Source organism: Eretmochelys imbricata, chromosome 25 (genome assembly GCF_965152235.1).
Source record: "Eretmochelys imbricata isolate rEreImb1 chromosome 25, rEreImb1.hap1, whole genome shotgun sequence".
Classification (NCBI taxonomy): Eukaryota; Metazoa; Chordata; order Testudines; family Cheloniidae; genus Eretmochelys; species Eretmochelys imbricata.
Genome location: NC_135596.1, coordinates 12,347,510 through 12,373,563, shown reverse-complemented (window position 1 = coordinate 12,373,563; position 26,054 = coordinate 12,347,510). Strand labels below are relative to the sequence as shown.

The window sequence follows — 26,054 nt, the reverse complement described above, 5'->3', positions numbered from 1 at the left end:
GCGATGTGAGGCTTCTTTAAAATTTTCATCAGGCGGTGCTGGGTTGGCTTCCATTTCGGATGACTACTCTTTTCCCTTCTTGACTCCCAGTGTTCCTGCGTCTGAAGCCCAATTGCTTTCCCCACATTCAGGAGGCAAGTTGGCTCTTTCCTGTGTAACTATTAGGAAGTCCCCCTTTAAAACCGATTCAGACATTTGCCCACTTGTCGGTCCTGCTCTGTGTTTAGATGAACACTGATGTCTGCTGAGAAAGTCAAGAGTACCCATTAATCAGCTGCTCAGTGGGAAATCCCTGCCCAAGGCTGGGGTGGATGGGTTTTCTCTGTGGTTATGTCCTGTTCCTTATTGTCCCTTCTCTTTCCAGGTTCTTCTACTTGTATCACTTTGCCTTCTATGCATACCACTACCGATTTAATGGGCAGTACAGCAGCCTGGCTCTAGTCACCTCATGGCTTTTCATCCAGGTAAGCAGTGGCCTTCTTTTGCTGCTCCTTAGGTAGAAGAGTGGAGACAGATCTATGTCTTAGTGCTAATTCTGCCCGTGGTCACTTTGTTAACCTTATGAGGGAGCTGGATAGAAATCTAGGGCTTACAATATCAAGTCAGAAACTGATCAGGCCACTTGTATGGCTGTGCATGGATGGACACAGGCTAGAGTAAATTACCCCCAAGTCACTGACTGCCACAATGTAGACTATAAAAGCTGTTACAAAGCAGTGTTTGAACAGACATCTTTACTTAACCAAGAGATTTGTGCGCTTCCTGGGAACATGAGAATAGAGGGTGGATGAAACTGCCAAATCTCTTAAGATACAGGGCCTCGGACTTCTAGGTCATGGGCTCAAATCTGGCTGTGGCCATTATTGACTTAAAGTTGGACCCATAAAATGGCTGAGAGTTAATGGCAAGTGAGTTTTGAGGGGGGAGTGTCTCAGTCAAATACCGACTGGATAGCTGTCCAGAAGACATAAGGCACCTTCCTAAATGATATCTTTGTGAGGGTTGTGACTCGGGGGCCAGGGACTGAATGGGCATATGCTGAACTCCCAGGTGACGCCTGTGGTGATGGTTGAATGGTGTTGAGGAAGCTTGCACTGCTGCTGCCTGATGTCCCTGCTCTGTGGCTAGAGGCCTTGAGTGTCCCTGGGTGATGACCTGACACCTCTCACCAGCTGTGAGCCTGCAGTCAGCTGTCCATAGAAACTCCAGATATTCCTGGCTGCCTTCTTCCTCCCCATCCCGCCTTAAGAGGCTTGGATTCTGTGGTTCTCTGGTTGGTTGCAGGGCTTTTATGACCTCACTAAGCTGCTGGAGAGGCCTCTAGGGACCACAGTGGAAGGTGGAAAATCCTTCCCAAAATGTCTAGGTTTGACTCTAAATCCAGAATGTTTCTGGTTCCCGTATGAGTCAGAGCAGCCTAGCTACTCCCCTGCTCTTGTGGTTACAACAGTTAAGGGAACCAATCCGCAGACTTTCTACAGGGCTGCAGCAGAAACCTTCTTGGCCAACAAGTAACCCCTTTCCCTTTGCGTTCCCTAGCACTCCATGATCTATTTCTTCCATCATTATGAGCTGCCAGCCATCCTCCAGCAGATTAGAATCCAAGAGATGCTGCTGCAGAACCAGCAGGTGGGTCAAGGGACCCAAACAACACTTCAGGACAACCTCAACAACAATACGACGGCTGCCCCCACTGACATGGGCGGCAGGCGGCCCCATCCAGGAGCGAGTCCCGCCGCAGACAGCAGCAGCCCCAGTTCTCTGGCCCCCAGCGAGGATCCCAGGGCTGTTGCCATTGCAGCTGCTACAGCCTCTTCTGTAGGGAGTGATCTGAACTGGGTAGCTGAAACTGCTGCTGTCATCACAGAAGCCTCGTTTCTGTCTGACCTGAGCACGACCCTCTTGGAGCCGAACGTGGTGAACGAAACCATGTCCAGCGGGAGCCCACAGGATGCTGCTGTCGCTGCTGCTTCAAGCTTGGTAGCCCAAATTCGAGTCGGTAGCGACCACGTGGAGAGTGCTGTGGGCTCCGTTACTATTGAGGTCTCTTCAGCAGCTGTGGTTACTGCAACTGATGCACCCCCTGGGGCAGAAGACACACCAGCTACCCCCCTTGCCAGTGCCCCCCTTGTCCCAGCACAGGAGGATGGTGCATCTGTCCCCAGTCCTTCCCTTCCCAAGCAGACTGCGGCTGCAGGGGAGTCATTCAGCCAAGCAGAACCTAGCGGAAAGGACTACGTTGCAAACAGTAACCTGGCAGAGACCCCTCAGCCCCTCATGCAAGATACTGATCTGGTCAAGCATTTGGATAGTGCTTTTGGGGACCATGGGGAGACCACCCCCTGCCCAACAGCAGTGGACAGTACAGCCTGCTCCGAAACTCACTCGGAACCAGAGTCCAGGAGCCTGTCCTGAGCCCGTTCTCTCATTGATCTCTGGCAGTCCAGAAGGAATCTGGATTTCTTGTTTCTCCCCAGGCCTGACCCATAATTCCTTTTAGTGAAGGCAGAGCAGCTGGAGCGCAGTAAAGATTCCATACATTTCTCTCCTGGACTGTAAGTGTGTGTGTGTAAAAGGGACAGACTAGCTGGGAGCCATTAATGCCCAGCATCCCTCTGCAACTAGACCTGCAGAGAGGTTGTTCACCGCATGCAAGCTGCTGGGCCCCACGTTTTTCTTAAGCCATTGGCAGACAACAGGGCTGCCGGATTGGTCACTTGGACTAGTCAATGTCACAGTTCTGTGGTCCCCACTCCTTTCTCCCACCCCTCTTGTGTTGCTCTCACAAGGAAGGGCTTCCAGTAGTACTGGCTGGATCAGCAGCTGGGGACTGAGTCATTAGCCTTACTTGCCTTTGCAAGTGTGACCCAAATTGTACTAAACAATTTTTTTTGTTTTAACCCCCCAAAAAAAAAATCTTAGTGTGATGAGTTGCATCTAGTGTGGTGTATTCCTGGAAAGAGAGGCTGGAAAGCTCATCAACTGAAATGGAAATGAACCTCGGGGGCAGTCAGAAACCACTTGCTGGAGCTAAGTCATTTCCTTTCATCATGGGAGTTTTGGTGGATGCTGCTTGACATCTTCACTCTGACAGTTTGGTAGTGCCTAGCTGACTTTGTCCACAACTGTCTCCCTGTTCTCTGCTCTTGTTCCTCACCAGCCATGTGGGCCTTGACTGTAGAGGGGTTTTTTGGCTACTTAACAAAGGAGTAAAGTTGACTGTTGCAAAGACAAATTATATATATAGCTCTATCTATTTTTAGAAAGATGTAGAGGTTTTAAAGGGTGAGACACAAGTCTGTATTGATGTTGGGGAGAAGATACAGGTGGCAGTTTCTTGGCGTTCCTATCTTTTAGAACTGCAGTTTAACAGAATGTGTGTGTGGCGGGCAGGGGGTGTTAACGTCTCCTTTGGAAATCCACAGAAGGCAGCAGAGGGCATCAGCAAGCTTGGCCCTCCACTAGGGAAAGTGCATCTTAAGCCCTGTGCCCTTCTGCCAGATTTCATCGCAGACGAGAAGCTGGGAATAAGGCTTCGATTAGCTGTAGTTAAGCATCTTCTTGCTGCCCTCTCCCTCTGACCTCTTACCAGTGGCCAGCCTGTCCTGGGAGAAGTGAAACGTGAGGCTGTTTTCCTGTGCTAACAGCTCTCCGAGAGCCAGTCAGCTGTGCCTGAGCTGATAAGTTCATACCGCTTCCCCCTGCAGGTTGGTGGCAGGGGTGTGCTTGTAACCATCTAGGCTGATTCTGGGATGGATCCCCATAGCTATCCTCCCTTTTCCATTCCTGCTGCACCCCCGCAAGGAGAGCAGTTCTTCTTTCTGCCACATGGCCTCTCGGCAGGGGCTCTCTGAACCTAGCACCTTAAATGCATAGCCCATAGACTGGGTAAGCTAGAGGGGAGCTAGTGCCAGGGGCTGTGGCCTGAAAACTTTAGGAATTGAACTATAGCTTCATAATTCATGAAGGAGCCATCAGGGACACATGTGTATAGCCCTGTCACCACACAGCTCCACTCTTTGCTTTGGTGGCTTAACGTGTTTTTTCAGTGCCTTGTCCCATGCGTGGGACACCTTCACATCCTAAGATTGGGCCCTTCCACAAGTCGAAAAACCCCCTTGGCACAGGGCCAGAAGGGGAGACTGCAGGTAGAAAACTGTTACTCATGATGGTTCAGTAGAAAAGGAAAGGACCCAAACACTGAAGCCAAGAAGTAATTTAGATACCCCCCCTCCTAGGCAAGAAGGAAGCCTGGAGCACTGTCCTGCTGAAAGGAAGAGGCAAAGCTAGCTCTGAGATTAGTGTCTCACCCTGGTAGACTGTAGTTTGCCCAAGGGCTGTCTGTCTCTATACCTTTTTACTAAGTAGTTCTAGTGGGTGACATCTGGTACTCAAGTTAGAGAGGCTGCATTAGGAACCATCCTGTTATCGGCCGCAGAGTTTTCTAGTTCGCATACCAGTGCAGGCTGAGCCCATCCTGGGAGCTGCTCCCTTTGGAGAAGGGTTTGTGGTAAGTGATGTCCAGTTCCCCAGCAGGGCTCTGAGAGGGGAGATAAACTCAGGAAAAGGTAGCGTATGTGGTGGAAAAGGGAAGTGCCAAGGGGGAGGGTGGGGCTTAGGCCCTCTTGATTAGAGGGGAGGTGGGAGGCATGTCTCAAGGGGGATGGAGACCAAGCTGTGGAATTGTCCTTGGGCTCCATCCTTGTCTACAGGAGCTAATCAGCCTTCATCCGGTGTTTCCTTCCTGTCTGATCAGTCCCAGGAATGAGGCCCTCCAGGTATTTCCACTGCTTACCACACAGGGCAGGTGCTGTTGGATGGGGAAGTGGGGTGTGATCGAAGGATTTGCCATGTCAGTGGCTACCCAGCGCAAAGGGGATTCTGACAGTATCTCAGCTCTCTCTTTCTCTGCCTTTCCTCCCCAGAAACCCATTTAGGGAGTAGATGCTGCTGCTGGAGGTGGAGTGTGCATGCCAGGGCCTGGTATGTTGGTGGACCCCTCTCGCTACACCCAGCCTCCCGAGGAGCGAGACCGGGTCCAGCCAACATCTCCCCCCTCAATTATTTGATGCTGCTTCTAGGCAGCTGGGCTCCTTGCAGACAGGTTGTAAAGGTCAGAGAGCACAAGCCAGCAGAAACAGCTGTAGGATTTTAGGGGGGAAAATGAACCAAATCATTTGCTGAATGAAGGGTAGAGTTCATTCTATTTAATTAATGTAAAAAATGTGTTTGTATATATATAATAAATATTATCTCTAACCTCTTCAGTGCTGCCACTTTGCGAACGGTCGTGCAGGGGTTCTGGGCAGGCTGAATCTGTGAGGCTCTGGTCTTCATTCTGGGCAGTGTCACATACACTTAGGTCCTAGGTCTAAGAGACTTACTGCTGTCATAGTATCTGAGCACCTCCCTACCCTGGAGGTAGGGCACTTTCTTTGTTACAGATGGGGAGCTGAGACACCGATTAAGTGACTTGCCTGGGGAGTCTGTGGTGGAGCAGGGAATTGCCCCAGGGTCTTCCAGGCCAACCTTCCCCCACCCCACGCACAGCACAGCACTGGAGGAACAGAAGAGCAACCAGCCTTTGGCTTGAGGCACATTGCACAGCCATATGGAGAAGATGCTGCTGCATTTCTGTAGCTAGTTCTCCAAACTATGTTGAGGACTTGAGAGCCTAAATATTTTTGAGGGCCTGGGCCTAAACCCCCTGGGTTTCCATCTCTCAGGTTTACTGACCTCCCTTTAAAAACAGCTTGACAGCAGCTTTTGGACTTTTAATGCTACAGGGCTCATGGTCAGTCACCCTCTTATGTGTATGGACTGCTACATTCTCATACCTACATCTCTGATCTTCCATCACATCAGAGATGAGACAAGCTGGGACTTTCCTGTGCCTGAAACAAAGGGATTGTGTTAACCAGAACCTCGCCAGCAATGAGCAAGCATGAAAAATGGGGAGTCCTGCAGTGACAGAAGAGAAGTTTCCCTCTGCATAAAACTCTTGCTGCTGGGCTGAAGGTGGAAGGAGATTTCCCACACCCCCAGCTTTACTCAAAAATACAGTTTTGTGATTAAATTCCCTGTAGCTCTGTCCGTTTAAATTCTGCAATTTTGTGCCTTGGGGGAGGATCCTGGCTAAATCTAATCTTAATTCAGTAAATAAAATCCTAATCCCAGGCTGGCCGTTGCATCCAAAAAACAGCTCAGAGTGAAGGAAAGATGGGGAGAGAAACTCATGCGCGTGAGGGACAAGCTTGGGGGCTGGAGGAGCTAATGAGCAGATTCCTGAGTCAATCTGCATTTTCACCCCCACCTGTGGGATCTGAAAGGGGTAGGTGGGAGGGAGGAGAAGTTTGCTTTGCTTTTTATTCTAGTTAAAATCTTGAACTTTGTACATTTTATTTACAATCAATGTTACAGATGCTGCCAGCGAAAGGAAACACTATTAGAATTTGCATCACCCACATCACAGTATTTTCTGGACAACTGCCCCCCTCAGATGTTGTAGGGGAAAGTTTGAGTAGGTCTCTATTCCATGCCGCACACCCACCCTGGAGAGAGAAGGGATCCGAAACTGGGCGCAAACTTTCCTAGCCCGAGTCACCAGTTCTTAGTTCCTCATTGGATTCTATCGAGTTTCTCCAAACAACTGTTTTAAATAGGGAAGGATTCCTTGTTCTGAGGCAGTGGGGAAAGAACTAAACCTAGAACTTCCTCCTTGAGGAAAAGCCAGTCCTGTCTGTCCTCACACCTGCAGTAATGGATATGTAACTGAAAATATTTTTAAGTGAGACCCTCCTTTCCTGTCAGGAGCTTGATGGAGGGTTCTACCATGCCTCTACAGTAAGCTGATCATGTGGAAATCTCTAAGCTTGCCATTAACAAAGGACAGCAGCAGGGTGGGAATTGGGTCCTAGCTGTGATACGAAGAAATTAATTTCAAACGAAGTGGTGAATGAGTTGGGAGTGTTCCCAGTTGTGATCTATGCAGCTTCACCGCTTCCCCAACCAGGAGCCTCTGCACTTGCTCTCCAGGCTCTGGTTTGATTTAAGATGTGAAAGGAAACAGCAGCTGGTTTTTTTCCAGAGTGAGTTCAAAAGGAACCTGAATGGCCCATGTCCCATTACCTGTCCTTGTTGTTCTCTGCCATGGGCTTAACAGGCAGCATGCTGATGTTCTTGGTGGGCCCCAATGCCACCACCAGCTCGCTCTTCCGCACCAGGGCAGCTCTCAGCTGATCCCTGATTGCCTGGATCCGTTCCTCCAGCTCCCTGAGCTCCTTCTCTCTCGTGTCCCACTCCTCTGGCTGGGACACCCTGCCATTCATGCAGTGCCACACAGGCACCTCCCTCTCCTGTGCTGGCTCAGAGGGCATCTGTTCCATGTTAAAATGCACCCGCTTGTCCTCTTTCCCAGCAGCCTTCCTGAGGTTATTCCAGCTTGGCTGGCTGGAATTTGGGGCTGGTGCCTCTTGGCTCTTCTGAACGTTGCACCTTCAGAGTGAAACAGGCAGAGGGTGAGTCGAGCCTTCAGGGCTGAGTCTACCATCCCAGCTGCCTAGAGGGCTCCCCCTCCATTGTCTGTGCCCTTTCTCAGAGAGAGGATGGCAACAACTGGTCAAAGCTGGGTCTTTCCTCTAGAAGGGGTGATTGCCTGAGACCGTGCATTGGATCCTCGCTTCTCCAAGCTGGACGCTCATACCCAAGACTCTTTGCTGGTGGCCAGCAAGGTTCCAGGGTAGGGCACCTTTCTCCCATCCAGCTACCCTAACACCCATGGGAAGGCACCGTGTGTTGGACCATTAGACAGCGGTTTGCACTGCCGTTTGGGGGCAGGAGCCCTCTGCTCTAAGCTACTGCTGCAGCTGGACAGCAGGAGCTACCGACCAGCTGTGAAGACTCAGGCCGGCAGTGGAGGTGGAACGGGGCTTTGCCCCCTGTCAGTACCTTTTCTCGAGTCTCAGCTTTTGGTTTTTCTGCTCCTCGAAGCCCATGTTCAGTGCCCGGTGGATTTTCTGTGATGCACAAGGAGGAGAGGAATCAGACCCGCTGGGGGGATGTGAGGACAGGGCTTTGTCTTTTCAGTGTTAAAGAGTAACTTTGATTCAATGCCTTGCAGGCAGGCTTTCTAGGGCTCCTGCAGAAGGGTGAATTAGAGTCTAATTAAGCCAGAGCTGGGGGTGAGTATGAGTCCCAACAGCTGCTCGGTGTAGGCAGGGGCATAGACTGGTTCTGCACTAGGGAAGAGGGCAGTGTGAGACGGGGGGGGCAGAGGAGGGGGAATCTTTAGGACAATACCAATTGCAGAAGGCTCCCTCCAGTGGCTTTGGCAGGGCCCTACGTTATGGAGGGGCAATGCTGTGTCCCACCAGGCGAGGCGGGAGAAAAGAAAGCTGCATAGGGGGGTTCAGGGGCTTGTAGGTCCTACGATAATACAAATAATTACTAGCAATAAATAGACCCCAGCACCACTGCTCTTGGGCCAGTGAAGCACCAGGGACCGGTCTCACCACTGCTAAGGAAGAGGCACCCTGAGAGAAGGGGCTGGTGGGGACCATCAGGCCCCTGTGGAGGCAGAAGGAGGCGGCTTCAAAACCCAGCCCAGTGGGGGACAGGCAGTGTAAGGGAAGCGGGGCTGGGGCTCCAGCTGCTCTCACCTGGCTGGTGTGTAGCCAGTAGTTGAATTTCTTCTTCCTCTTGATGCAGGGCAGGATGAGGCGGTAGAAGACATGCTCGCACAGAGAGGTGAGCAAGGAGCCACAAAGCCCGATGCACAGCAGCAGAAAGAGGCCAGAGAAGTGATAGATGCCCATCTGCAGTGTCTGGAAGGGAAAGGGGGATGGGGGGATTAGCCTGGGCCCCACGACATCTCCTCCCTGCAGAGCCCACCAGGCCGCCCTCACCTCGGTGACACCCAAGACCCGCTTGCCGCAGGGCACCATCTTGTACCACTTGTCATGCAGCAGGTCCATGAAGCCGGCCGACTTGTAGCGGCTGATGAACTCGGAGAGGTTGGAGGTCAGGGGCGAGTTCTGGGGGAGCCCGATTCCATAGCCTAGCGGGGGCGGGGAGAGAGAGAGACATGGAGAGAGAAGCACCATCATGGGGGTGGACTGGGAGCCAGCAGCCCCGGGCTCTATTCCCAGGCCTACTGTGTGACTTTGGGCACATCATGTGTCTTCTGTATTGAATGTACAGCACCGAGCGCAGCAGGACTCTGATCTCATCAGGGTCACAAGGTGCTATCTCAATACAAACAATGAATAAAAGCCCTGGGCTCCTGCTCCCTCTAGCCCCCACCACTGCAGCATCCGAGCCTCAGGAGGGCTTGTCACCCCATTGAAAGATGGAGGAACTTGGGCAAGGTAACAGCTGGGCTATGAACCTGGATCTCCCAAGTCCCATAACCCCCCAGTCAGCCTTTCTCAGGGCTCTCAAGCCACACCGCTCCCCTCGGTCTGCCAAGTGCCACCAGCTACACAACCCAGTGTGGTTTGTTGCAGGGTGGGTGAGCCGCTGCTTCCCCCCCCCCCAAGGTAAGTTGTTCTCATCAGAGGACAGCTTGCACCCCATTGCCATAAATCCATCTGGTCTCCCCAGGAGGAAAACCCACAAGCTTCGCCTCCTAGCGGAGGGGCAATTGGGAGCTCTCAGCAAAGAGGGCCCTGTGACACGCAGCAGCCTGCCTTTCCTTGCAGGGCCCTGCTGATGGGGCTGCCTTCGCTTCCCTGTTTCCCTTTCTAGTCGCAGCTTGGCAGGCGAGAGAACGGGCGCTTCATTGAACTTCCCTCTCGGCTCTGCGGCACCAGTCTGGTTAATGAGGAGAGATCAGCCAGCATCCCTGCTGCTCAGGGCTGAGAGGAGGAGGAGGCTGTGCAGGAGATTAGCGGAGGTGGAAGGGATCAGGCATGGGGAGAGAAGAGGGCACGCAGCACCTGGAGGCTTCGCTCACTCTTAGCCAAACCAGGATCATGGTAGGCTGAACCATCATGCTCCAGGGCGCAGGGTCAGGAAGGATGATGAACATCCTAGGCCACCAGACCAGATGGGCTACCGGGGTCTCCAGCAGCATGCCAGCTGTTGGGTAGCTGGCACACAGCTGGACTCAGGTGAGGGGCTGCAACACACCAGGGTTCCTCTGTGCTTTGCTAGCTCAAAAGACTCTTGCTCTGGCTGAGCGCCCCTCGGAGAGCCTGGTGAAGGGCGCCACGGAAGCACCCCTGCTGCAAGCAAAGCCTGTCTGCACTGCGGGCCCCTGTGACATGTAAGCTGTGGATTCACCAGGGATCGAAGCTCAGGTGTGCGAAAGCTCAGGTGGCGGGTGTGTGTGTGAGGGGGGTGCCTCTCTGAATGAGACAATGGCTTTGTGCTGCTTTTGCAGGGGAGCACTCACCGCTGGCTGGAAGGCACTGGAGGCTACAGCCCTTCTGCCTTGGGCATGGGGTCAGTGTCATTTTAGTTCTGCTCTGGGTGGATCCGGCCACTAGACAAAGGAGCCTTTCCCCTCTAGGTCCCCAGTTCAGCTCCAGCTGTGACCAAAGCTCAGGAGCTGTCTGCAGTGGGGGGACCCATAAGCAAAGTGAGCCGAGCAGATGGCAGCCAAGGCAGCACCCCCAGCTGAGTGGATCTTACGGCTGGATTTCTCTCGCCTCCAGGGAAAGGGGGGTACATGCAGGGAGCCTGCGAGCCCAGGCTGTGCCCAGCATCGGGCTAACCAGAGACCGGCCCCGCTCCAGGGCTGTCGGGCCGGCTCAAGAATCACACACACACAGCACAGCCACCTGCTGCAGGCTTTAACAGCCTCTCGCCAAGATTATTTACACTGAGCCATTTTAACACAGAGATCAACACTGCACTGAAGCCACCCGTTGCCGACCGCTGTGGCCCAGGACCACGCAAGCAATGCCCCTTCTCCCAGGGCACCTGGGCATTCAGCAGCTCGGGCCCTGGGCAGGGGGCCAAGGGGCCCCGGCCCCAGGCAGCGGCTCACCTTCAATAGCAAACGGCTTCCCCACGGTTAGGAGCTTGCAGTCCGAGTCGATGGTGACCTCGTAATCCAGAAGGGACTTGTCCATGATGAATGCGTTGAGCTTGGGGGGCTCGGTCCTGGCAAAGGGAGCACAGGGGAGAGGCTGATTGGCTGGATTCGCCCTCCCTGTCCCCAAGAAGTGGCTGGCGGGTTCAGGGGTAAATAGCCACAAATTACAAAAGAGGCTAGTGCAGGTGTGCTGGCTGTGGGGGGAGCTCCAGCCCAGGCTCTCCCAGCAGGGGGCGCTGTAGGAAGCGGGGCAGGGTGCTGGCTGTGGGGGGAGCTCCTGCTTACTCCAGCCCAGCCTCTCCCAGCAGGGGGCGCTATAGGAAGCAGGGCAGAGGTACTGGCTGTGGGGGGAGCTCCCGCCTACTCCAGCCCAGTCTCTCCCAGCAGGGGGCACTGTAGGAAGCGGGGCAGGGTGCTGGCTGTGGGGGGAGCTCCCGTCTACTCCAGCCCACCCTCTCCCAGCAGGGGGCGCTGTAGGAAGCGAGGCAGGGTGCTGGCTGGTAGGGGGAAGCTCCCGTCTACTCCAGCCCAGCCTCTCCCAGCAGGGGGCGCTATAGGAAGCAGGGCAGAGGTACTGGCTGTGGGGGGAAGCTCCCATCTACTCCAGCCCACCCTCTCCCAGCAGGGGGCGCTATAGGAAGCGGGGCAGGGTGCTGGCTGTGGGGGGAGCTCCCGTCTACTCCAGCCCAGCCTCTCCCAGCAGGGGGCTGTAGGAAGCAGGGCAGGGTGCTGGCTGTGGGGGAAGCTCCCACCTACTCCAGCCCAGCCTCTCCCAGCAGGGGGCGCTATAGGAAGCAGGGCAGGGTGCTGGCTGTGGGGGAAGCTCCCACCTACTCCAGCCCAGCCTCTCCCAGCAGGGGGCGCTATAGGAAGCAGGGCAGGGTGCTGGCTGTGGGGGGAGCTCCCGCCTACCCCAGCCCAGCCTCTCCCAGCAGGGGGCGCTGTAGGAAGCAGGGCAGAGGTACTGGCTGTGGGGGAAGGTCCCGCCTATTCCAGCCCAGCCTCTCCCAGCAGGGGGCGCTATAGGAAGCAGGGCAGGGTGCTGGCTGTGGGGGGAGCTCCCGCCTACCCCAGCCCAGCCCCAGCAGGGGGCGCTGTGCAGACTGGTGCAGCGCACTGAGGGGCGGTAGCCCAGAAACACACAGTTCCTTTACCGCGCGGGCCAGTTCCTGGCGAATGAGCCCGGGGCACACGCCCGCCTTCCCCCGGGCGTTGAGCTTGCCCCTGCTGCTGCCCCCTTACTTGAGCATGGTGACCCCGGCGGGGGTGGTGGGGACGCTGTGGCGCCTCATGTACTCGTGCATTTCGGGGAAGCTCTTCTTGATGTACTCCTCGGCGCTGCTCTCCCACACCGTGCCGAAGCGGAAGCCCTGCGAGGGGTGGTGCAGCTGCAAAGAGGACCAGGCGCGCGGCTTGCAAATACCAGCAGCAAGGCGGGTGAGCAGGGGAGGGAACCGGAGGGGTTGGGGGGTCAAAGCAGTGAACCCCACATGCCACGAAACGCGCTAGCCCCGAGCCCACCAGCCCTGCCCGTTTAACCTGGAGTCGCAGGCTGTACATGCCAGGCTCCATTCCCCACCACTCAGTGGCACCAAGTAAGATGTTTCTTGGGAGGGGGCACATGCCAGTCCCACCCCCCCCCCGGCCGGGGAGTCTCTCCTCTCTTAGCTACACAGCGTGGGAGCCAGCGCCAGCCGGAGTCGCTGTCTCGGGGGCCGCCCCTGCACTCTGCCATACAGGAATCAGACACGCCGGGAGCCAGGGGGCAGCACGATTTGGTCCAGCCGCCCCTCTGTCTGGACGGCCGGGCCAAATCTGAGCGGGGTGTAAGAGCGCAGCCACAGCGATGCTCCGGACGGCTCTGGCATCAGCCGTACTGATTTAGTGTGGAACTATGAGCAAGTGCAAAAACCGGGGGGAACCGGTAGGGTTTGCCCCTCCTCTAGTTGGCATCACTGCTACCACTGGAATGCAGCCACCTCTGGGGTGGAGGTATTTCTCTGCAAACAGCAGCAGTTCAGGACAGGAGGTGAGGAAGCATGCTGCATCTAGCTTGAACTGCAGGGGAGAGGGATTTTAAGGGAGGCAGAATTACCCCAACTGGAATCTGGCCAGGACTCAGGGTGAACCCCCGCCCTAACTCATAGGAAAAGGACTCTGGGGTCTTTGAGGTTGCAAGCAGACAGGACCTTGGATTTAAGTGCACCAGCACTGCAGGGCCAATGGCTCAGAGACGGCTCTGAGGGAAGAGCACCCCCTACTGAACCATCCACTGGATTTTACACCCCCTGCCCCTGTCGGTCCCAGAGCCAGCAGCAGCCGGGAGCCAGCTGGGAAAACGGGGTGTGGCGGGTGGCTCAACAGGCAAAGCTCCAGGCGACAGCCCAACACAACGATGGGTTGGGAATGACGTGGACAAGATTCAAAAGGCCTAGCGCTAATAACGCTCTTGCTCTGGAGTCGGCGAAGTGACGGGTAGGGGGCACTCTCCTCTTGGAGTTGGGCCTGACCCCAAGGCCCCAGCACGGTACTAAAGAGCGGTGGGCTGCTGGAGTGGTCACCACCCAAAGGAAACCGGGATGCAGAGGAGACCAGCGTGGGGAGGGGAGGGAAGATGGTAACATCCCCCGACCTCTCGGATCCCTCCCGCCTCCAAGGCAGCGCAATGGCCCTCCCACCTTGGGGTCGTGGATCCCCGAGAGCTCCTCGAAGGTCTTCTCCCCCACCATGACGGCGGCCAGGTTGGCTGTGTAGCTGGAGAGCACCAGGAGGCAGAAGATGGCCCAGAGGTTCATGAGGAAGCGGCCGGTGTAGCACTTGGGCGTCTTGCTGGAGACGGTGCGCCCGAAGAGGATGGCGTAGCAGAGGTTGAGGGCCGAGGAGTAGGAGAAGATCTTCATGCGGTTGCGCCCGTTTGGGGTCATGCCGTAGGGGCTCTTCCACTCGTAGAGGGTCAGGAAGAGCGCCGTCAGGTGCAGGGCCACGAAGATCCCCACCCACATGGTCCAGTGCAGGGGCCACATGAAGGCGCCGATGGGTGAGGCCGTGTCCTTGGTCCTCACCAGGATGCCCAGGCTGGTGGAGAAGAAGGGGCTGGTGAAGTCGATGACCTTGCTCCTGGCCGAGTTGATGCTGAAGGAGGTGACGGCCATGTGGGCCGTGCCGCTGAGCAGGTCCCCCACCAGCCCCGTCCACTGCCCGTTCTTCCAGGCCCCGTACTTGCCGTCCCCGACGATGTAGAGGTCGAAGTCGAACGGCAGGTCCTCGGCCAACTTCTCCAGCAGGTCGATGCAGTAGCCGTAGCAGCACTTCTTGTATGCCAGGGGCACCGAGCCGTTCTTGGCGGTGAGCGCCTCGAAGAGGGCCTCCAGCACGGCCGAGTCGTTGGTGTGGGGGTCCAGGCACAGCTGCCCGGCTGGGCAGCTCCCATCCTCGTCCACCTCCCGCGTGAAGACAAACGGGTGTTCCACCAGCGTCACCACCCGCAGCCTCACAGGCAAGAAGCCACCCCTGCCATCCGGGCTCTTGCGCGGCAGCTGGTTCTGCCAGAACCCTTCCTCCACCTCCAGCTTGCCGTCCTGCCAGCTGCCCACTGTCACCCAGGTGGGCGCCCCCAGGGAGTCGCGCAGCAGGCTCCAGATCCGGTAGCCGTGCTCGGTGTGCACCAGCGACGTGTTCCTCACGGACACCCGCCCCGTCCGCCCGTGGAACGACGTGTTGGCCAGGAACCTGGCGGAGGGGAGAGAGGAAGCATGGGGCAGCTGACATCCCCAGGGTCGGGGAGCTGAGCACAGAGCCACAGCAATGGGGCCAGGAGGGAGCTGTAGACAGGGTCTGGCCACAGTGATGCTTTTCCTGAGTCCAGCACACCAGGGGCCCCGGGCTGGGATGGTGGCAGGAGGGAGCTGCTCTACTGAACAGGCTGTCAGGAGGATCGGGGCAGGAGGGGATTTCTGGATGGAGGGGAAATTGATGCATGTTCGGAGACCCAAGGGGATGGAGGGGACCCAGCAGCGGAAATACTGGGATTCTCGCCCTTTTCTGCACCGATCTCCCCCATCTAGCTGGGCTCTGGCCAGGATCTGCCCCCCAATGAACAACAGGGGAAGGGCAGGGTGGTCACAACCCCCAGGTTGAGAACCCCCTGCTCTTCAGGACCCTGAAGAGGCTGCTCCAAGCCCAAGGACCTGACCTGGGGCGGGGGGGGGCCTCCCCCAGCCTGGTTCCACTTGCCAAATCAAGGAGTTTGCTTCAGTTGATGGTTTTCTGAGAGCAGAGGTTGCTCCGTGCTGGGCAGTCGTTCAGGGACTGGCTGAACTGAGGGTTTTAGAGAGGCAGGGGCGCTGGCAGAGCTGGGGGTGGGGGAATCTTCAGCAGCAATGTCTGTGACCTGGATAAAGGGGCCGATTATTACCAGACCGGCTGGACAAGCGGGGAAACTCAGGGCCTCCCGAGTGCAGGTGTGCAGGGAGGAGCTGTGTGGATGTGTGTGCCGGTCTGTGTGTGCACATCCATATCATCGCGTATCAGACTGGACATGCAGCCATGCAGGGCCGTGTGTGCGTGTGCACGCATGTACATGCATATCTTTGCCTGTCAGACTGGACATGTGACCACGTGTGTGGGGCCGCGCATGTCTGAGTGCCTGGGCCTCTGGGTGTGGCTCCGCGGGGAATGGGCCCGTGCGTGTCAATGCTAACATGAGTTCATGTCAGAACACACAGGGCACGGGGGATGGGAGGGGCGTGTGCGGGCGGGCGTGGGGGGGGGGGGATTCCATTTTCCAACCAAGGCTGCCAAAGCATCCCAGAAAACAACCCTCTGCCCAGCTGAGCCTTCCTCTGGCAACAGCTCCAGTCTCCTCGTCTCTCCTTTTCCATCTCTCGCTCGCCTTCCCTCTGCTCCCCTCCCGCTCCCGGGCCTTGGAACGGGCCCATTAAGACACTAGTAACGTCTCCAGCATGAGCCCAAGTTGCCAGAGAGGCCCAGAGGAGGGGGGAGCACTTTGCTGCATTTCTAAAGCAGCTGGACCATTCATGACTCTGGTAGCTGTAATTAACAGGATTCAAATGCCATGCTCCAGGGCCCAGGCCGATTGCTGGGAGGGTCAGGAAGGGACCCAGCCCACGCTGCCTTGTGCAGGGCTGTCGGGGCCTTAGCACAATTCACATTTCTATAACAACAGCTTTCTGGGGATGTTACTCAGAGATTTAAAGCGACATGGTCCCTTTCCCACTCAGCTTCTGCACAGACACAGCCTCTTGCAGGAAAGGGTTAGTGCCTGAACGGACTGCTGATCTTCCAAGAGGAAGCATGACTTAGTGGTCAGAACACAGGCTGGAGTCAGGAGACCTGGGTTCTAGTCCCAGCTCTGCCACCGCTTTGCTGTATTGACCTTGGGCAAGTGACTTTTGGTGCCTCAGTTTCCCCATCTGTATAACAATAAATAATTCCCTTCACCCCTCCTCCTGACAGAGGGATTGCAAGGGTTAGTTAGTGCAGTGCCAGAGGAGTGCAAGGTATTAACAACGCCAACTGCTCCTTTCCCAAAGATCACAAAGCACTTTACAAAGGAGGGAAGTATTGTAATTCCCCATCATACAGATGGGGAAATTGAGGCACGCAGCGAGGAAGTGACTTGCCCAAGGTCACCCAGCTGGTCTGTGGCAGAATCGGGAATAGAAGGGAGGTCTCCTGAGTCCCAGCCCAGTGGTCTTTCCACTGCCTCCCCATTATTACCCAGCCTGACAAACCTTAGATTTTTAAGGCCAGACAGGACCATTATGACCATCTAGGGCTGAGCTCCTGCATAGCAGAGGCCAGAGAATGTCACCCAAATGAGAAACTGAGGCACAGGGAGGGGAAGTGACATGCCATGGGGTCACCCAGCAGGTCAGCATTAAGACCTGAGACAGAACCCAGCTCTTGCAGTCCGGCACCCTGGACAATCCCATAACATCAAACGGAGAGACTCCAGTGCTTGGACTAAAAATCAAATGCAGAGGAAGGCCAACCAGTAGGGGGCATCGGAGGGTGTGGGAGGACCGGCGGGGCATCGTTGCCGGCTTGCAACCTCTTTCTGCGCCCAGCCCCCAGTGGCAGGAAAGCCTGTCTGGCTGTCTGAATGCTCAAAGAGAAGCAGATGCCCCAGCAGGGGGCAGCGGCTGGGCAAGACAGACACTGGCCCACGTGCTAGGAGCCGCTGACGGGGCTGGCTCCAAGCTTACCTGGAGAGGTAGTGCCCAGAGGACTCCGAGCCTTCCACGTGCTTGTCGTTGCAGTTCACCATGCTCTGGATGAGGGTGAGGTCGGGCCGGACGTACATGGCACTGGAGATGGCCCGGGTTACCAACTCCACCGCGTCCTGGGTGAATTGCTCCAACGTGGGGCTGTTGACCTCCCCATAAGCCAGGAGGCCCAGGGGCAGCCCCTCTGTCTGCAGCTCGTCCACATTCAACGGCTGCCCCAGCATCCAGTGAAAGTCCTGCAGCCTCAGGCCGGATTCCGAGGCTGCCTTGAACACCAGCCGCGAGAGGCGGGCGTCACAGCCAAAGAGCAGCACTGGGCCGGCCAGCTCCTCGAGCTCCTCTAAGTGTTGGCGGAGGTAGCTGGTGGCACCCGGCTCATCCAGGTAGCTCAGGTCCAGGACGGTCCTCAGGAAGAGGTCGGTGCTGCTGGTCCAGAAATCCAGGAAGCCAGAGACGTCCCAGGTGTGGCACAGCACCAGGGTGATCTCGTGCCAGTTGTTGGTCTGCAGGATGCTGCCAAGCACGTCCACCAGGGTCTCCATGGGGCTCTTCCGGTCCATGTGCAGGTGGAAGGGATTCTGCAAGCCCCGAGATGATGAGTGAGATTTACGTATTGGTCTGTGTATTACAGGGGCAGGTGAAATTGGGAGCCCCACTGCGCTAGGCGCTGTACGTATCTATAAGATATGTCTGTACTGTAACCAGGGGGTGTAATGGCAACTCATGTGGACACACCAGAAAGTCTCTAAGGTGCCACAAGTACTCCTTTTCTTTTTACCAGAAACGCAGTGTCATCTAGAGGAATTTCTCCTCCTCTGCCCTTCTACTGAACTTTCCTCCCAAAGATCTCTGAGCTTCCCTCCTGGCCATTAGGTAAGGGAGACATGGGGATCATTTCCTCCCACCACTAAAGGCAGCCACCTCGGGAGTGGAATGCAGCAGCTGTTTAACAACTGCCCAGAAAGGCTGCCCCGCTGGTTAGGACAGGAAGGGCCAAACTGAGATGAAGTTACAAGAGGAACTTTAGGGAGGCAGTGTTTAATGACCGAGGGAACTGGGGTCACCATGCTAAAACAGACCAAGGTACACCCAGCACCCCCTCACACCGCACTAGAATACTGCGGGCACTGCCGACCCCGTTGAGTCATCCACACTGCCTCCTGCAGCACAGCACCCCCTAGTGCCTGTGGCCTTGGGGGCAACAAAACACTAAATAGGAATAGGAGCTTCTGGGAACTCATGCAGCCTTTGAACCTCTTTTCCCACCCGCTCGTGGCCGTGAAGTGATCCTTACCACCAGACTAGGAGGGTGTCTCTGTCTCCAAAGGGAGTGGACAAGTTATTTGCAACTGATGGGGAAGGGAAGGGCTCCTGTGAATTCCCAATGGGGGAGGGGTATGGTGTGTTGACTGGCAATTCTGGGGCATGGAGGGCGTTGGTCTCTGCTGGGCTCTGTCCCGTTATCCTATGTCCTGGGATAGTGATGTCCTCTGGACCAGCGGCTTTGCATGCATTTAAATCTAAAATACCACACGGGAATAAAACCCACCGCAGCGCTGACTCATGCCAAAAATAAAACTCCAGTCAATTCACAGAGGAAATGGGCAAGGAGGCGAGTGGCCAGGAGAGGGCATGAAATCCAAGAGAGCAAAGGGAAGGCTTCAAAGAGGAGAAACAATTCTTCAGGGGTTCTGGCTCTGCTCCCAGTCACACTAAGGGGGGGGGGAGGGTGTGTGTGTGTGGAGGGGGTGTTGCATGCTTTGCTGGATATTTGGGCGCCATCGTCAAAGTGGGAGCTGTGCAAGGAGGACCTCTGAGACACACCCACAGATTGTTCCATCCTACACTGAGATGCAGCCGCCTCTGGGGTGGAACTCAGCTGCTGTTTAATGGCCGACAGCAACACTTCATAAGAGTTTAGGGCAGGAAGGGAAGGATCCTGAATCCAATTAAAACTGCCAAAGGGAAATGGGGGGGGGGGTTAGAATGGAAATGCCTAATGTGGCACTGACCAGAGCAGCGATCTCTCTCTCTTGCACACACGCACCATTATCCAGAGCCCTTCATAAAAAGTTTTAAAGAAAATTCTAATTTCATCACTTCCTGAGGAGCGTAAATTCATCTGGGAGCACTGGGCAGGATGTTAACTTCATCCCCTTACACAGATCAGGGAGCTTCACCCTGTGAAGTGACTCTCCTTCTGTACACCACGTGGAAGTTGAGCTGCTTGCACCCAGACCCTACTTAGGAGCTGTAAATGCACCCTCACACTGTATGATCATTACCTATTTAATGATCGGGGCTCTGCTGTGCCAGTCATTAAGAACATAGGAACGGCCAGACTGGGTCAGACCAATGGTCCATCTAGCCCAGTATCCTGTCTTCCGACAGTGGCCAATGCCAGATGCTTCAGAAGGAATGAACAGAACAGGGAATCATTGAATGATCCATCCTCTGTCGCCCATTCCCAGCTTCTGGCAAACAGAGGCTAGGGACACCTAGAGCATGGGGTTGCATCCCTGACCGTCCTGGCAATTAGTCACTGATGGACCTATCCTGCATGATTGTTCAGACAGGCCCAAAAGAGCTTAGAATCTAAATCGCCAAGCTAAAGGAAAGATCATCCCTACTTTACAGATGGAGAAACTGAGGCACAGAGCAGTCAAGTGACTTGTCCAAGGCCAGACAAGGAGTTGATGGCAGAGGAAGGACTCAATCCCACAGCCACGCAGGCCCAGCCCAGCAATCATTTCACAAGGCTGGCTTTCCTCTTGCTCTTTACCTACCCATGTTCATGCCCCTTAGAGGGGCATGACTGGAATGCAACAGAACATGGTCATTTAAAGACTCAAATCTTCAAGGTGCTAAGTGCTCCTACTTCCAATGGAGCTCCAAGTGATTCTGAGATGTTGTTTGGTCGAACCCATCCATAGCTCATACCCACAATATAAGGGAAGGGGAGGAGGAAAACCTTCTCTCTTGTGGCATATTGAAAATGATGTTCAAATTACAAGCTATCCCTTTAGTGCTAGGGATTTCCTGCTTCTGCTTGCAGGCTAGGAGTCTCTGTGGGAAAGCATACCAGCTCAGTTTCAGCAATTAGTCTGCAGAGAGCCTACCTAGAATAAGGTGGAGTGAATTGGGCCACTCTGTTTTAGGGAGCAGCCTGCTTTGTCTCTCTCTGTTCTTAGGTTCTTTTGTGTTATTGTTCTGAATTTTAAGAACTGAAGTCATGTGATGTTGCAACCTTCCAGCGAGAGGATTGTATGTTTTTATGGAACGTCTCTGCGTCTGTGCTGGGAAGGTAACAGCATTGATCTACCCCTCCATTTACACCTTTAGACACAAAGCAGAAGGGACCCAGCTGCCAAGACAGCTCTCCTTCAGAAGCTAGTCATCTGGTCTCAGTCTCTGAACATGAACTAGCACTGATGTCAAGCCTGCTGCACAGGAGGAAGAGGTCAGTAGAGAAACAGTAAGAAAGAAAGGAGCCAGGTCCAATAATTAGGGATTATTCCCACTGGCAGTGAATTAACCAGGGCTTGGTGTGGTTGGTACATTTCACTCCAGCTCATACCCATTCTCTCTCTATATATATACCCACATCAGGCAGTGGAGAGATTACGTGGCTAGAGCAGGAGATTGGCACCAGGACTCCTGGGTTCCATTCCCAACTCTAGGAGGAGAGGAATCTAGTGATTAGAGAAAGGGGAATAGGCACCAGAACTTCTTGATTCTGTTCTCAGTTCCAGGAGGAGAATAAAGTCTAGTGTGTGTGTGGGGGCGGGGACTGGGTATCAGGACTCCTGGGTTCTGTTCCCAGCTCTGCCCACAGCTCATTGTGTGACCTTGAGAAAGCATTCCAGCCTCTCTTTGGTCCTCAGCTTATAGGGATAATACTGCACCAGCATCTCGCAGGATTGCTGGGAAGCTTAACATGATGGTTGCAAAGCAACGCTCTTGGAGTTCCTCGAAGGAAGAGTGTGATGGGAGTGCAAAATACTTGTGTTAGCAAGAGGCCAGCCTGGTCAGCCGTGGGAGCTTGGGTTTGCCTTTACAAGGTACCACCAGTGCTCTCTGAACTGCACAGACCTACAAGAATAGGGTGCTGCACCAGCTAGCCCGGTCTAAGTGGTTAGAGCAGGGAGCTGGGCAGCAGGGCCCCTGGGTTCTATCACTGGCTGTGCCATGCCCCAGGGAACTTACAATCTCTATTAAGTACAATGTGGACAGGAAGATACACAGAGTGGGGGTCTAGGATTTTATTCCTAACTATGTCTATGGAAGAGCAGCAGAGTCCTGTGGCACCTTATAGACTAACAGACGTACTGGAGCCTAAGCTTTCATGGGTGAATACGAAGTGGGGATTCATTCACCCACGAAAGCTTAGGCTCCAGTACGTCTGTTAGTCTATAAGGTGCCATAGGAATCTTTGCTGCTTTTACAGATCCAGCCTAACACGGCCACTCCTCTGATATATATCTATGGAGAAGCAGCGTGGGTTACAGGACTGGGACTCGATCCCTGGGTTCTATCCCCAGCTCTACCATTGCCCTGAGATAAGTTTCTTAGTCTTTCATGCCTCAGTTTCCCCGCACCCTTTGTCCATCGCATCTATTTAGACTGTAAGCTCTTTTGGAGCACGGACTGTCTCTCACTGCACATCTATATCTCCAACGGCTGGTGATGGGACGCTAGGTAGGGAGGGCTCTGAGTTACTACAGAGAATTCTTTCCCAGGTGTCTGGCTGCTGGGTCTCACCTATGTGCTCAGGGTCTACCTGATCCCCCTACTTGGGGTCAGGAAGGAACATCCCCCTGGATCATATTGGCAGAGACCAGCGGGGAGCTTTCACCTTCCTCTGCAGCATGGGACATGGGTCGCTTGCAGGTTTAAACTGGCGTAAATGGTGGATTCTCTGTAACTTGAAGTCTTTAAACCGTGATTTGAGGACGTCAGTCACTCAGCCAGAGGTCCAGGGTCTATTAGAGGAGTGGGTGGGTGAGGATCATGATGGTCTTTTCTGGCCTTAAAGTCTATACAGCATGTAGCAGTACCTCTGGGCGTGAGTGTCCCGACAGTTCCCAGAGCCCAGCTGTCCTATATGCTTAAATAGTAATGTCAATTCCATGCAAAGAAAAATTAGACCCTGTCCAAATCGATCAATTGGCTTCATCTTGGGTCCTAGGGCACTTTTTACCCTCCCTCTGCATTGCATTCCCATGAGCCCACAGGGGCTGCAGGAAAAGGTTTACGAATCAAGGGAATGCCGGGCGGCATTAATAAATCAGCGATGCCCAAAGCAGCCGGCAGAGTCATTCCTGTAGAATCAATGAAGTTCACACACACACCCCACCTCCTCTGCTTTATAAAGCCTTGTGTGTGATGGAAATAATTCCCCATAATAAAAGCGAGAGAACGCTGGGCAGGGAGGCAGGCAAAGATGAGGGCTGAGACAGGGGAGAGCTGAGAGGCTGGTCTGTTGCTTGTTGTGATGTGTTACCACAGGATAAGGCCTGCTATGGCTCCACGCTAAAATAAATTCCTCCTGAGAGCACAAACTCTGCTGTTTGCCGGGCAACTGACCGAGAGCCCCAGAGCTCTATTGATGGGGCGATTTGCAAGAAAGGGGTTTCATTCTGGAGTGAGCTGGGCCCTGCTCTGTTACTTTAGGGTCACATAGACACTGTTCCCACAGTGGGTGTTCACAAAGATTCCAGCGGCCTTGGATGTATGGGGGGGCTGGAACAATTTTTATAGTGGGGGTGCTGAGAGCCATTGAACCAAACTGTAAACCCTGGGTATAAAGGAAACCACTTCAAGCCAGGGGGTGCTGCAGCACCTCCCGTACCCCTTGTTCCAGCACCCATGTGGATGTGCACGCCACACCCAGCAGTGCCACCCTTTAAAAGCTACTATTTTGGGTGCCCAATTGGAGACACTTAAATGGACTTTTTTCAGAGTAGCAGCCGTGTTAGTCTGTATCCGCAAAAAGAACAGGAGGACTTGTGGCACTAACCAATTTATCTGAGCATAAGCTTTCGTGAGCTACAGCTCACTTCATCGGATGCATGCCGTGGAAAATACAGTGGGGAGATTTTATATGCACAGAGAAATGGACTTTGTTTTCAGAGGGTAGGCGCTCAGCATGGCCTGGAAATCAGGCCCTTTTAAAGTGTCCCTAGGTTCTGACATGCAGTAGCAGTCAGGGGACCAGAGAGAACCACAGGGTTTGTCTGTGTCCTGCAGCCTCGTGACAACTGACTCTTGTCTCTTCTATGCCCTGGAGGACGCCACCTCTCTCTTTAGAGGGGTTTCTCCCCACACTTACCAACATCTCCTCTCTGCTGGCTACATCATGTTCATTTAACCCCCCAGTACAGGAGATGCTGACCAGGCCCCTGCTTGATTTCATGGGGCCAGAGGAATATAGAGAGAAGCTTCTCAGGTGGCCCGTGTGACAGCAGCATGCACAAAAAAAACCCCCTTTCGAACTTGCCATTGTATGGTCAGTCATTTGTCTATACTTCTTTGGCATAGCACCAAAGGACTTTACATACAGTGCCTGTGAAGATGCAGCCGCCTCTGGGGTGGGAAGCAGCAGCCAGCACACAACACTGGGGACGTTGAGACCGAGAGCATAATCTTACAAAGAGTGCCTGGGGGTTGGTGGTTAAGGTCTCATTTGAAAGGCCCCTGGATGGTCTATGGCCTATGGCCTAAGGCCTAGATACCTATGGCCCTGCTGGGATCTGCCTGCTGATTGGGGCCTTAGATTTTATACTACAAACATCAGCATGGTATCTAAACACCTTCCTCTCTGGATGCGGCAGGAACCTGCCTCACTGCAAGAAGCCTGGAACACGGCCAGCAGGACAGTGGGGTGGGAGGAGGTATTGTTTCATGATCTCTGTGTCTATATAATGTCTGCTGCAGTTTCCACAGTATGCATCCGATGAAGTGAGCTGTAGCTCACGAAAGCTCATGCTCAAATAAATTGGTTAGTCTCTAAGGTGCCACAAGTCCTCCTTTTCTTCTTGGTGCCTCTTTGTGTTACACAAACTCACACCCAGCGCTAAAGCCATGAGAATCAGGAATGGACGCACCCTAAAGGGAACTTCTCCTTTGCACGGGGGCCTTTTCCTCCGGAACCCCACTCCCTGCCCCCTCCAGCTACTGCAATTAACACTGCTCTCCCGCAGGTGCATAGGGGTGGCGGGGGATGAACGGGGAAGGAGGCTGGCCTGGCTTGCGAATAAAGTGACCCCGAACTATAAATATGCCCCCTGATGGATAGGTCTGAACTTGGCTGTGATTAAAGCTCAAAACCACCGGAACCTTCTGGGTGGCTAAACTATTGACCAGCCCTTCTGAGTCATTCCAGAGACAGGATCCAGCTGGGGCAAGACCCCTGGCAGGAAGGAAGCGCAAGGTAGCCAGGAGAACAGAAAGCAGAGCCTCCTTCGAAACAAGGACCCCACCAGGCTCTCCCCAGCCCCCCTGCCTACCCAGATACGCAACCCTTCTGCTCCAGGGTGGCAGGCCCAGGGGAAGAGGCTGCCAGTTGCAAGTGCGGATTTGCAACCAGGAGTCTCTTCTGCTTCTTTGCATACAGAGCAGACTCCCCCCCCCCCTAAAAATAGCCCCAACAACAAACCCTCCCTCTCCCCCAGCCGCAGTGCTGCTGGACACCCAGAACTGCCCCCCAGGCAACCAGGGCTCAGGCTGGGGAGGAGAAAAGGGTCCCAACTGCAGCTTCCCCAGCTTGCACTGGGAGTTGCAGGGACTGGATTCAGTGGGCAAGGAGCCCCCCGCCCCCACCTCCCAAAATCCTCTTCCTGCCAGTAGGGGAATTGCTACAGCGGGGTGGGTTGTCCCCCTCGCCCCCCCCCACCCCACCCCAGCTGGCCTAGCCCGTGTGTGGCCAAGGAGCTCCCGGGCCCCACCAGCTGTAGATCGCCCAGCGATCGGACCAGCCCTGAGCCACGGGAGCAGGCTGGGTTGGACAAGCCAGACCCCCCCCCCCCCAAAACACACACACACTTGTTGCCCAGCCGAAGCTGCTCCGGGCGGGGCAGGGGCGCAGCGCCTCCCCCTTACCTGGGTGCTGAAGGGCATCCGCTGCTCCAGCTCCAGGACGCTGAGGAAGGGGATCTCCAGGGCGGCGGAGAGGAACTCCAGCTGGAGCAGCTCCTCCCGGGACCCGGGGAAGGCCAGCACGGCCGCCACCCGTTGCACCACCAGCGCCTGGCACAGCCAGCGAGCCAGCGAGGCCGGGTCCCGCTCCCGGGGAGCCCCCGGCACGATCTCCAAGCTCAGGTTGTAGGGGAACCGGCTGGCCCGGCTCGCCCTGGCCAGGGCGCTGCGCACCCGGCTCTGCGCGCCCCCCGGGGGCAGCAGCGCGCCCAGGCGCACCGTGTGCCCGACCCTGGCGAGGATGTCGCAGGGCTGGGGGTGCCCCTGGCAGGGCGCCGGCAGGAGGCTGCCCGCCACCCCCACGCACAGCCAGAGCGCCCGCAGAAACTCCATGGGAAAGTTTGGGCGCTCCCCGGTCCCCGCCTCGCCCTGGGTGGGGGGCTCGGGTGCGGGAGAGGAGGCGGCGGGCGCTGGGGAGGAAGGAGCCCTGGGTGCCGGAGGAGGAGGAGAAGGGGCATGAGGAAGGCTGGGAGAGCGGAGGAGGTGCTGGGATCTCCAGGCAGGGCTGCCATGGAGCGTCTGCGGCAGCAGGGGCAGCAGCGGGAGCAGTTTGTATTGGCTGGGGGGGGTGG

General features: G+C 55.3%; 2 protein-coding genes across 3 annotated transcripts in view; one reads left to right on the top strand and one right to left on the bottom strand.

The window, feature by feature from the left end:
- The window catches only part of TMEM259 (transmembrane protein 259), a 28,832-nt gene extending 23,569 nt beyond the window's left edge, over positions 1–5,263 (top strand). For both annotated transcript variants that reach the window (XM_077841914.1, XM_077841916.1), the window contains exons 10-11: positions 365–464; positions 1,540–5,263. In XM_077841914.1, the coding sequence (XP_077698040.1) occupies positions 365–464; positions 1,540–2,415 (976 nt within the window). In that variant the 3' untranslated portion in view covers positions 2,416–5,263. The remainder of the gene's footprint in view (positions 1–364; positions 465–1,539) is intronic.
- A 1,861-nt stretch (positions 5,264–7,124) lies between these two features.
- Positions 7,125–25,815, bottom strand: GRIN3B (glutamate ionotropic receptor NMDA type subunit 3B). Its single transcript, XM_077805477.1, has 9 exons — positions 25,387–25,815; positions 17,266–17,864; positions 13,717–14,767; positions 12,281–12,426; positions 10,991–11,106; positions 8,904–9,055; positions 8,658–8,822; positions 7,948–8,015; positions 7,125–7,494 (listed from the first exon to the last, which is right to left on the bottom strand). The coding sequence occupies exons 1-9, from the start codon at positions 25,813–25,815 to the stop codon at positions 7,125–7,127; spliced, it is 3,096 nt and encodes a 1,031-aa protein (XP_077661603.1).
- Positions 25,816–26,054: the final 239 nt, after the last annotated feature.